Genomic DNA, 12391 nt, shown 5'->3' on the forward strand with positions numbered 1-12391 from the left:
AGTGAGCTGAAACTGGACCTGTTTGTGATTCATTCAGTGAAACTTGCAGATCAGATACAGAGGCTAGGCACTGTGAAGAGAGGAGAGAGAGCTTGCAGAAACAAGACTGTTTTGGAGTATGTTTTCTGCTTTAACAAAGTCTGTATCCCGTACACCCAGAAAAAAGGCAGCTGCAGAAAGGGTATGTGTGAATACCCTGAGAGACAGCCTTGTCTCTTATCTCTCACATGTGCCAGACACTAAATGAGGTGTAATAGAATAATTAGTGTTGGAAAGGACCTTAAGATCATCTAGTTCCAACCCCCCTGCCATGGGCAGGGACACCTCACATATCACCCAAGGCTCTGTCCAACCTGGCCTTGAACACTGCCAGGGATGGAGCACTCACAACTTCCCTGGGCAACCCATTCCAGTATCTCACCGCCCTCACAGTAAAGTATTTCTTCCTTATATCCAGTCTAAACCTCTGCTGTTTAAGTTTCAACCCATTACCCCTTGCCCTATCACTACAGTCTCTAATGAATAGTCCCTCACCAGCAATCCTGTAGGCCCCCTTCAAATACTGGAAGGCTGCTATGAGGTCTCCATGCAGCCTTCTCTTCTCCAGGCTGAACAGACCTAACTTTCTCAGTCTGTCTTCATACGGGAGGTGCTCCAGTCCCCTGATCATCTTCATGGCCCTGCTCTGGACTTGTTCCAACAGTTCCATGTGCTTTTTATGTTGAGGACACCAGAGCTTACACAGTACTCCAAGTGAGGTCTCAGGAGAGCAGAGTAGAGGCACAGGATCATCTTCGGCCTGCTGCTCATGTTCCTTTTGATGCAGCCCAGGTTACAATTGGCTTTCTGGGCTGCAAGCACCCACTGCAGGCTCATGTTAAGTTTCTCATTGACCATTAATCTATTAATTGTTTTTACGATTAAGGCAACGAGAGCAGCTCTGGCTGCAGAAGAGACCAATGTCGAAAGACTGAAGGCTCAGCTTAAGGAACTGCTACGGTTTTCCCAAGATGTGCAGCCACACACTGAGAGTGTTGTCTCTGCAATACAGCAGTATCAAAGGTAATGGGAAGTCTGATTATGCTGGGGGGATGGGGAGGAATTGCCTCTCAGACACTGACAGGATTAACAAGGACCTAAGAAAAAAGTAATGTGCCATCCAATTGTAGGTGACTGGTAGAAAAGAAAGGCTTCTGCTAATTACATCTGCCTCCACATTGCAGTAAACCTGTAATTTTGCTAGGAGCTGTAGGCTGCGGGCTGTTTTCAAGCAGTGATCTTGCATCATTAATGCTGTGTATGGTTTGAAGAAAATCAGATTGTTGGCAGCTAATTTGATCATTTTAGCATTTTATAATAATAATTTATGTATTTCGCTTGCCTTTTATGACAGCAACTAGAAATTCAGGACAAGAACTGTAGTAGTAAACGGTTCAGAAGAATTATGACACTCCCTTGTTGACTTTATGGTAATGATTCATCAGCCTTAGCAATTATTTGGCAGAGTTTATTCTCTTTCTCCTGCCAGCATATGTGCATGATTCCTGTTTTCAACTTGCCTTGGGTTGGAAACTCTGAAAGTTTAGCCTCTCCCCAGACTTAAGCATTTCCGTTTCCAGGCTGTCTGGAATCAGGAAGTAAAGAAGCCGCAGCAAATTTTGCAAACTAGAAGGAAGCAGCTTTTTTTTTTAAGGAAAAAAAAGGTCAGTTTTTTTGCTGTATCCAAGTTTATCTTCCTCTGTTGAGTGCACAGTATACTGTCCTGCTGGAAGGGGGTTATAGGTCGTTACGGGAAGGGATTAGTTTAAAAACTAACAAGCAGACGATGTTGAAAGAGAAGCAGAGAAGACAGAGGACTTGCCTCTGAATAGGAAATGGCAGCTGCTCTTTTGCCAGCTTCTCTAAAGCTTCTTTGCGAAGTCTGGCAGCTTCACGCTGAGCCTCGCAGGGGCAGCAGAGCAAATGGCAAAGAACATGTAATGTTAGAACTTTCTATTTGCGGAGCATTTGGCCTCTGCAAGCTTGCCTTTGTTTACCTCCATAACGTCCCACTGACACAGGTAAGATTATTGGGTTTGATTTTATAGAAAGGCAGTATTAATCTTGATTGGCATTGCTCTTGCCAGCCTGTTTTGTGAATCTGCAGGATACTGTTCCCATGTGAGCATATAGTTTGGGTTGCATTCTGCCATACTGGGAAGTCAAGAAAGCTGAGAAAAACAGGAGGCAGCTGCATGGGGTGTACCACTGCTAGGCCTTGTTACCCAACTGTATTTTGGATAAGCCTTTATAGGAGAAGCTTGGATGTTTAGTGAATGTGCACTGATTTTTAATTTTTTTTTTTTTTTCAACATTTATGCACACATAGCTGTGCATGTATGTGTAAATATATATATATATACAAATACAAAGCTTTATATCAGAATCACCCATAATATATTAATATTAATTACTGGTTCAGCAAATTTTAAAAAATTACATCTGAAAAAAGTATATATTTTCCTCTTTTTGTAGGTATCATAGGGTGAGCAAAGATTTCTTCATGTAATTTTGTAAAGGAGTAAAGACTCGATAATATGTAAAACAATGCAGGCAACTAAAGTTAAATCCTAGACCCTCTTGGCTTGTTCCTCCTATCAGTCAGCGAGGCCGCTCTGATAGTATGATTTGTTAAATCATGCTGGTGATGACGAGCAGCCAAGAAAGATCACGTGAGGGCAGATTGCTGGCTGCTAGAAAGGCAAAATAAATCCTGATACACAGTTGCACAAGAGACAAATGTGCCTTATGCTGTCTAAATAAAGTTTTGTTGTATGTCTCTGACTAAGCACCTGTCAGTACGCGACACCAGGCTCAGACAATAAAAAAGACTGAGGCTTTTGCATCGGATACAGTTTACATGAGCATTGTGTTAATTCGTGCCTTGATGAATAGGATGTTTGGACTTGGATTTCTCTGTAATCCTTCTCTCGGCTGTCACTTTCCCCTTTCAGTGTTAGAGGCAAGACATCTAAAATGAGCACTGATACAGAAACCGAACTGAGAAGACTCTTCCAAAATCCCCTGCTAGATTTTGAACGGTGGAAGCCATCAGTCCAGATGCTCCTGGAGACTCCAGAGCCAGCACTGGCTCACATTGAGGTAGCAAACCTGTTACTAAGTTCAGAAACTGATTTTTGGTTTGTGTTTGCCCAAGCTCTGCCAGCAGCTGCCTGCATACAGCTGCTGCACAGAAGCAGCTGGAAGGGCCTTTTTAGTATGGCAGGAGCCCCAAAAGTATGGAAGTCAATACTTAGCTCTAGCTGTAGCAGAATGCTTTACTTTCTTCCCTTTAGTTATCTGGAGTTCTCAACTGAATAGGCTGAATTAAAATGCTAGATACCTTTAACAATGATGATAATGTTGTTTAGCATTAGCCCAGATCTTCCTCGCAGGGAAATCTGTAGCCTCTGTTAAGAACTGTATAGTAATATGGTCGTGGGATTATAATGCATGATTTCTGCATGTGCCTAGCAAGGTGGTTTTTTTTTACTTTGTCATCGCTGTGATCTCCAGAATAAATGTGTCTGTGAACAGGGGTGGAGTTTATCCTTGGGATAAGCATTCAAGCTGTCCTTTCTGTTGGTTGTTTAGGCCTCTCCTCTGCACAGACAACTCTTTCCATAGTACAGCTTTCCTCTATTTCTGTTCACAAAATGGATGCAGTCCTGGTGCTTCTAACATTATCAGGAAGACTTTTCCTTTAACTGGGCACTGTCCAGGTACCTTCTGTTATCCCTTGTTGGCCCAGCATGCTGTTTTTACCTAACTGTGTTGTACTGCTTTGGTTGTTTGACTTGTGTGAGAATAATATGGTTGTATGATTTTTAATGTTTTTGGTATGATTTCACTGGAAGAATCTTTCTCCTTTAGGCTGCTCTAGCTGAAAGCTCCAGTTTCAAAGAGAAGTTCATGACATTACAGCTGAAGAAGGATTTGCTAAACAATGTCCTTGGTGAGGAAAAAGCAAAGACTTTCCTGCAAGAAGTAGCTGAAGCTTCAAAGAAGAGAGAAATTATACATGAAAGTCTGATGCAGAGCAAGAGGACAATCCAGGTGAGCTTTAAAGCCCATATGTAGTCTTCTCGTGTGACAATGATCAGTCTTTTACTCACCCAGTTACATCAATGTAAATTTAGTAACTAAACAGCTGTGCTGAGTGTGTTTTTCTAGGTTGATCAAATATTCAAATAATTTTGTGGTCTGTTAATAGCGTAGCTTGGTGTTTGTTCTGAGTATGAAATGAACATTGACAAAACATAATGCTGAAGGATATATGTTGAATGCTGTATCTTTTTTCTTCTTTCTCCATCTACAATTTGCTATCTCAATATAAGCACTTCGATGCTGGTTTCGCGCCTTTGCAGAAGAAATTATCTGCCATTAGAGCTAAACTGAATCTAGAGAAGGAACTGAAACCTGACCTCCTGGGTAAAAAGACACAACTCCAGAGACTTCAGGTACATTACAGTAATGTTTGAGTGTGATGTCCTCAGTTAATTATGATCCTGTTTGTTCATATTTTATTAGCATTAGGAATTTGTATCTTGTCTCCTCTATTTCATTTGATCTATTTCATAGCATGGAGTAAATGAAATTGCAGCATTGCAGCTGAAGAATTGACAGATTGGGCTTGCGGGAAGGAACATGCAGCTGGAAGCTTTTGATCACTCACCTTTCTGGGCTAGTTTGATTGCTAAGATAAATTGTATCCTGATACTTCCCACTGGGAGTGAAATTGCAAAGATAACCTGAACCAATCTGACTTCCTTCAAAAACAGGGAGTTCCCATTGTCCTACCTCCTTCTTCTGCATTCCTCCCCCTTCCTGCTCTTTACCTCATCACAGCTTTGACATATTCTGGGTTTAGTCCACGGGCTGATTGAGCTGGCCAAAATAAGAAAAAAAAATATTATCATTTTCCTCTTGGTTAGTGTTTTGAACGAGTTCAGCAAAGGGTCCAACGTGCAATAGAGCCTATTCAAGGCATGCAGTGGGACTACATAGCTGGGAGACTGGGAAGAAGAATAGGAGGGGAAGAGAGAAGGGATGTGACTCTTCCTTTTTGGCCTGATGGGCTATGGTGATTCAGCTGCATGGTGCTACTTCACCCGTGGTGACCACAGAGGTGTTATCATCATAGCTCTTAGTAGTACTTAGATGATTATACTCTGTCTCCTCTGGTGGCTTTCCAGCAACTTACCTTCTTTGTTATCAACTGGTAATGTGGAAGGACATCCAACCATTTATTTTGGAAACATTTACTCCTAGGCATCAAAATAGTAAGTTTTCTTAATGGCAGTGATTATTCCTGGTTTTTTGTTTTCATACTGTTAAGTGAAACTACCTTTTATTATACGTTTTGTGAAAGCCCATACCATACCTAGCATATCATCCATATGGAATCTGTCTTTTCCTCTGCAGATGATCCAAGATGACTTGACAGAGCTTGTGGCGGAAATGGAGGAGGTAGAGAAGCTTGTTCAGTCAAATACCACCCACAAACGTGAAATGAACCAACTTTCATCTGACTCTCAGGCCCTGAAGATAGCACTGAAGGTAACATAAGCAAGAGGTTTTCATGGCCTAAGGAGTTGTCAGTTGCCACTATTTAAAAATATTTAAAAATCTATAAGCATAAGAGGTTGTATCCTTTGAGTGACAGATATTTTCGAGAGAAGAAAGTACTGAATGCAAGGCATTGATAACTCTTCCAGAATTCTCTGAATATCTGTAATATGATTGCCTTTGGGACAGGATACCATCCACACAGTTCGTATATCAATATAAATCATACCTGGAGTGGGCCTGGGATTTCTGATCTAAAGACCTTATAGTTACATTATCATGGAGGTGTTTGGCTTATTCACAGATTTCTGGAGATTGGTTTTGTACCAAACTGTTTGGTTTTTATAGTTTCGTGACCTAAAAGTTAAGAACAGTGTTGCAGTTGTGCAAGTACTAGTTTTGACCGGAAGCATTTTGTAGTTTATAGACATAGCTATAAAAGGACAGTCCATTCCAAAGCAGTCTCAGAAGAACAGCTTATAAAATTACCTTAGTTGTGCAGGTCACCATGGAAATACGTATGATAAAGTGTTACCCTAATAGGCACTGTGAAATTCTAGTTTCAATCTCAATTATCCTGTTTATTGCTGAACTGGACTTTTGCAAAAAAATGCACGGTAACTTGTGATTCAGGAAATTTCTGATTCTGTAAGTAAAAGATATAGTTAATATTGACTGGAGTATTAAAAAAAACCAAATATAATCTTTTTTCTGTTTCAGCTGAACAGGGAGCTACTTTAGTGCTTAATGCCCCCCGCCCCCCCCCCGCCCTGTGGCTAAATTCAGGCCTGCAGGCTCTTGTAGGTGTTTTCTATGCCTCTGATGCTAAAGGACAGTTTTCTGTGTCCTTGGATGAGTTTGTTTTTCTTCTCCCCTTCTTGCTCATGAGATTTGCTGTTAGAGATATTAGATCCAGTAATGAAATTGGTGGGTTTTTTTTGTCTGTTCGGTTACTGATAAATTTTTAATGTTTGCAGATGATGATACAACAAAGTGAAGACCACATTCAGAAGCACTGTGCATATAAAGACAAATTCTCTGACCTTCAGCAGTGGATCAGACTAACCATGGAGATGACTGAGCCCTACCAGAGTGCTGAAGGAGACCAGAACACTGAGGGCCAGGTGGCAGACCTTAAGGTGAGAACAACATCTTGGTGTAAGATGTTAATTATTCACCTTGCAGCATTCAGACATTAAGGGCAGGGTTTTTCTGGTGAGGGTTTCCTGGCTGGGGAGAGTAATGATGGCTTGTTCCTCCTGCAGTGACTGTTGTTTACTGCTGCCTTCCTGATTTGCCTAGCTTCACATCCCTCACACTGTGCTGTGGGAGGTGGAGCTAGGTAAAAACAAGAACAGTGAGAAATGGCTAAGAACTGTTGAGATGGATAAAGTGTTATCAAAGTATAGGTGTTTTAAAGGGAGCTCTTCTGCCAGGGTAATCTTTCGCGAGAATACATAGCTTGGCCTGTATGCACTCATCAATACCTTGAACATTATTACCCTGTTAGCTAACATTATACCGTATTGAACTGAGTTATTGCACAGCTGATACTGCCACACGGCAAAAAGCTATTTTGCATGCTCAATTCACTCTGGCGGGTTACTTCAGCTGTCAGCTTTTTCCTTCACAAGGGACACACAAGATATTTCATGGGAAGGCTACTGAAGGGATGCATTGACAGCTTGCACCCTTTAAGTTTTGCCATCAGCTCTTTGACCTATGTTGGCTCTTTGCAAGAATCCACAGCGTATTTTTTTTCCCTGCTAGGTATGTTCTAGCTAGTGCCAACAGAACCAGCATAGTCATGGACTGAACATGGCCTTCAGTCTGACATAGCCTCTGCTTTACCCAGGATACCTAGAAGTAACTGTAAGGGCTGTATGTTTCAGAGACGGCTGGCTGAGTTACCAGATAAGGAGATCCAGCTGTGCCTTGTGAAAGCTTGTGGAAAACTCGTCATGGAGAATTCTTCCCCAGAGGAAACTGCTCATATTCAGGCAGAGCTGGATCAGCTGGAGGAATCATGGAGACTGCTGAAGGAGATGGAAACTAGGTAAGTGTTCATGTGACATTTCCTCATATCCCTTCAAGGGATATGAGGATGATATGTTGATATGTATGCTGCTATATAACCAGGCACAGTTGATGCTTTACGCTGTGTGCTGTGAAAGTGAGCAACCATGTTAGAATGTTAGGAGCAAGATTAAATTTTATTTAATTTTTTTTGTAAACTGGAAGTCATTACTCTTAAGAAAACCATTTTAAAGAGTACAGGGGGCAGAGCAGTCTATGAAGCTGCCTTTACTTCATGCTTGGTGTAGGCAGTGCCTCCCTGAGACCTGGCTAACCCTGGTACTACCAGTTTATGTCAGAGGAAATAGGACATAGACAGTTGACTTCTGCTGTTCTGTCTCACCTTCCTGTTCTCCTAACTGTCTGATCTGGAGATACTTCCAAGGGGACTGTATCTGCACTGTGATTTGTGCTTTTTTCAAACCTGCAGGAGGATGAACAGAGCTCAAATCCTCTCTTACCTGGCAAATTTATTATAATAAATATATTTATATTTAGATTTCTATAGTTATAATTATAGACTCTGTGATTCTATATATTTATATAATAAATTATATTTTTAATATTAAATTTAATATATTTATTGAGCTTAATTCACTTTTTAACCTCACTGTGCAATGCCAAACTGCTACTGTATTAAAATTTAATACTATGTTACATGTGTAATTATATTCATAAATAAGTGTCAGAATAGGCATAAAAATGGAATGACTAAATGGAGGAAGGCTTCATTGCACTGCCTGTTGCTACCAGATGTGAAGATACATTGTTAAGGTTGTATTTTTTTTGCTCCCTCGCTCCACTGAATGAAAGAAAACAAAATATCAGAACAAGGGGATTGATGCTGCTTTGAGACACTCCTGTCTTGATCTTACTTTGTTAAAAATACATTGGAAATAACTTTAATAGTTATAGTGCTATTAATAATAATAATAGTGTGATTTCACCTTAAGTGTCCCCCGTAGACCCAGTGAAAATGCGATGTCTCATCATTATGTTTAACTGCATTGGTGTCTCCCATTTTGTGTTTTCAAGACTTGTCAAGAAGTGGCAGTTAAGTAAACCAGGGGTTGATAATAAGAAGAAAATAGAATTTGTGGACAGCAGATGGATGTCTGGACCTGTGTTCCATCATTCAGATGTAGATAAGCAGGTGAGAGGGGTCTCTATGTCTGACTTCATATCAGCCTCACAAGAACAGTTTTAGTGGCTTCATATAATACTATGGGTTACAATGTTGCAGGATAAGATCTTGCAATCAGGCCTTCAGAAGAAACATCTGACATAACAGTAAAGCCTTTTTTGTTCCCGTTTTTCTGTAACCTAGGAGGGGATAGAAGAAGGGCAACATACAAGCAGCCACTTGAAGCTTCTACACGAATTTGAAGAGTGGTTACAAGGAGAAAAAAAGAAACTGACCAAAATTCTTGATGTGGCTTCATCTTCCACAGAGGAAATGAAAACACGCAAGAGCAAACTGGAGGTTAGTTTTCAGGGAATTAAGATGGAGACAAAGATGGAGACAGTTCTTTCAGAAGTAAAACAAAACTAAAAATCACACATCCCACCAATAGACCAACAAAGCAAATGCAACAAATTCCCCTTCCGCCTCCAAAACAAGGACAAAAAAAACCTACCACCACCAAAAAAACTCCAAACCGGACAAAAGACCAAACAAAAGCTCAAACACTACACTCTTTGGTTTAGGATGCTTTAGAGTAGGTGAAGCTCAGGAGTTTAGGACAAGTATTTCACCCCTCTAGTAAGAAAGATCTGTTAGAGCTGGAATGGTAGGAAGGGAGCAGCCTGCCATCTAGCTGTTGAACTGGACTTTTCCAGCATGATATGGCAAAAGGTGTTCATTAAAACAATCTGATCAAAATCGATGTCTGGTATTTGGCCTCACCTGTTCTCTTTTAGTTGAATGTAGCCAGATGCAATGAAAATGGATGCTGTAAGAAATTAAACAAACACAAATCCACTTCCTGCAGGGGAGTGGAGCTTTTGATATCATTTCAGGCCAAAAAATCAATAACAAAAATAAATGCACTATTCCAGAGTACCCAGTTGTTTGACTTGGTACCACTGTTCCTTTGAGCACCAGATTTTAAAAGTGGGGCCTTCCTGAATTCTGAGTTTCTGCTGATCTTGTCTTTGCCTGCAGGAACTGCAGTCCCGTGTGCCTGATGGTCAGCATCTCTTTGAGGACCTTCTTCATAGTCAGCCTGTCACTGAATATTCTGAAGATTTGGAGGACCTTCGTTACCAGTGGATGCTCTACAAATCTATACTGAAAGAGTCCATGAGTACACTGGTAGGCTACAGCAGTCAGTTCACAGTTGTTCGTCTTTGCCATTGCCCTTTTAGGTTGCTTCATGCCGCTAGTCGTAATTTAAGTGTGTGTGTCTGTGTCTGCATAATTAAAACCCCTTTCAGTAAATGCCATCAAAGACAGAATAAATATAGCCATAGCATTCTCCACCAAATTATAATTTTTATTTAATGGTTCCTGCAGTAAGAATATATTCACTGTTTATTTTTGTCACCTGCTGGAAGACAGAGTGATCAGAATAGCCACTAACGAAACTGACTCAGAAAATAACTGCACAGAAGGACCTAGTCCTTTTTGAAACTGTCTTTATGGGCCAAGGATTTGACATGAAATAAAGAATAGGTATTTTAATGCAAGAACCAAATGATTAAAAGAAGTTACTGAGTTGTGTACAAGACATGCTAGGTGTGCCAGAATTCATCCCCATATATAAGATATTCCAGGGCATGCTAAAGGTAATTTCCTTGTTCTTAGTGTAAACATACATAACTAAGTACTTGCATACGTGTTAAACTTCAAGATACCATAATCTTGAGGATTAGACTTTACAGATATGCATTTGGTACTTTAGGTATGTAAGTGCTTTGGAAGGTATCAGAACTCAAGCACCTAAAATTTGACATACCTGAAAATTTTCTGCTTTGGGAAACCTTGTCCTCAAATCCAAAGCTTATTTAGAATACAAATCCTTGAAAGTGTATGGGAAGATAAGCATGACCTCTGTTAATAAGAAGCATATTGAAGAACTGTTTGCAATTGATTGTAATGCAGTTTGCTTTGTTGACCAAAGCCTTGTGTAAGTATAGTCAATAGGTGTCAGTAAAGGCAAAGCTATTGCTGTTACAACTACTCATGTGATTCAAAGGGGCACGAATCTGAATACATCAGCTTTTTGCCTAATGTGTGTTAAAAAGCTCGTTAAAAAAAAAAACAAAAAAACAAAAAAAAACTCTCCTGCTGGTTCACCCTATCCAGATGACCATGAATTTTAAAGAAACATCCTGTGTGAGGTGAATACTCATTTATAGGCTCCACTGGGATCTTAAGTTCAAGCTGCTTTTGTTTTTCTTTTTTTTTTAAACAGAGTCCTGGAACTTCTGAAGAACCAGACAGATTCAGAAAGGTATGACAGTTTCCTATCATTAAGCTAAAATGTTTCATCAGGCATCTTGCAGATAATTAGTTTAACTTAAACTTTTCTAAGGTTTCTTGAGATTAATTTGCTTGCTAAGTGCCTCTGTTAAAAAAGCAATTTATTTCCTCCATATTTTAAATGGAAACATATTACAACATTTTAACTCTTGAGCTATGCTTACTGTAGCTCTAGAAGTTAAATATCCATCTCCTGCAAGAGTAGGGGAACTCAGTTTTTATACAACTATATGCTATATGAACTTAATTAATTTTTCAGAAGAGACTAAGGAACAGCCCAAGTCTGCTTCTAAAGGATTTAGGGGTCAAGTGCCTAAAATAATTTTGAAAATGGGACTTCTGATTATTCAGACACTTCTGAAAAAATTGTGTTGGATCATTCAGCCCACCTTCGAATGTAGAAAACCAGAAAAAGTCAAAGATTTGTCTAATCTTATTAGACTAAATACTTATAAGCAGCAGAATTCCTCCTGTGAAGGATTTTCTTTTGGAACTGATGACATAAGAAACAGATGCAGTACAGGAGATGATAAAGAGAAGCTTAAAGAAAACAAAATGCTGCCAGTTTCTTATTAAACCCAAGCAGCTTTTCTGATTCCATTTTTATAATGTTAGCAAGTTTACTGTTGACCTGAGCAGTGTTGAACTGAGTTTTTTCTCTGTGTCACAATTTGTTTTGTTTATAGATACTGTTAGCTTCTACTTTGTACTGTCATCTCACTTTCCATTTGTTTTCAGGAGGAATAGAATAAGGCATTACTTACCCAACACAAAGTAGATTGGGCAAATAATGTGTTGCAGGAATATAATCACTTAATCATCTTAAGCTAAATCAAACCCTTGATTTTTCCTGTTGCAGCATCACTTTAGAAGAGACCAATATTTAAAAGATGCAGTACAGTGTACTTGTTGTATGGCCAGAAATCAGACTTCCCTTATTTCAATGAGATATTCCTCTGGTACTCAAATGTGAAATAGCATCTTCAATATTTTTCCCCATGAAATACTGACCAATTTCAGGAAGTTTTCACGTTCACTGCATTGTTTTGGCAGCAGTTCAGCCCTCCTGAAAACACCCAGAGAGTTTATATTCTTGCTTGTCTGGCTCAGCATTGATTGTTCGGTACCACTGGTAGTCATCCAGTAAGGTCACCAGAATTTTTCAGGCTGGAAAAACAATATGACATTTAGTAATTGGTGTAAAGTCAGCCAACCATTTAGTAG

At 39.8% G+C, this 12391-nt stretch overlaps 1 protein-coding gene across 4 annotated transcripts in view; it reads left to right on the forward strand.

The window, feature by feature from the left end:
- SYNE3 (spectrin repeat containing nuclear envelope family member 3) overlaps positions 1 to 12391 on the forward strand; it is a 66167-nt gene that overhangs the window by 26699 nt on the left and 27077 nt on the right. For all 4 annotated transcript variants that reach the window (XM_031049316.2, XM_031049317.2, XM_031049315.2 and 1 more), the window contains 11 exons: positions 926 to 1062; positions 2994 to 3141; positions 3913 to 4095; positions 4377 to 4499; positions 5464 to 5598; positions 6585 to 6746; positions 7500 to 7663; positions 8719 to 8836; positions 9011 to 9166; positions 9848 to 9997; positions 11100 to 11138. In XM_031049316.2, coding sequence (XP_030905176.2) covers positions 926 to 1062; positions 2994 to 3141; positions 3913 to 4095; positions 4377 to 4499; positions 5464 to 5598; positions 6585 to 6746; positions 7500 to 7663; positions 8719 to 8836; positions 9011 to 9166; positions 9848 to 9997; positions 11100 to 11138 — 1515 coding nt within the window. The remainder of the gene's footprint in view (positions 1 to 925; positions 1063 to 2993; positions 3142 to 3912; positions 4096 to 4376; positions 4500 to 5463; positions 5599 to 6584; positions 6747 to 7499; positions 7664 to 8718; positions 8837 to 9010; positions 9167 to 9847; positions 9998 to 11099; positions 11139 to 12391) is intronic.

This window comes from Melopsittacus undulatus, chromosome 4, assembly GCF_012275295.1.
Source record: "Melopsittacus undulatus isolate bMelUnd1 chromosome 4, bMelUnd1.mat.Z, whole genome shotgun sequence".
Lineage (NCBI taxonomy): Eukaryota > Metazoa > Chordata > Aves > Psittaciformes > Psittaculidae > Melopsittacus > Melopsittacus undulatus.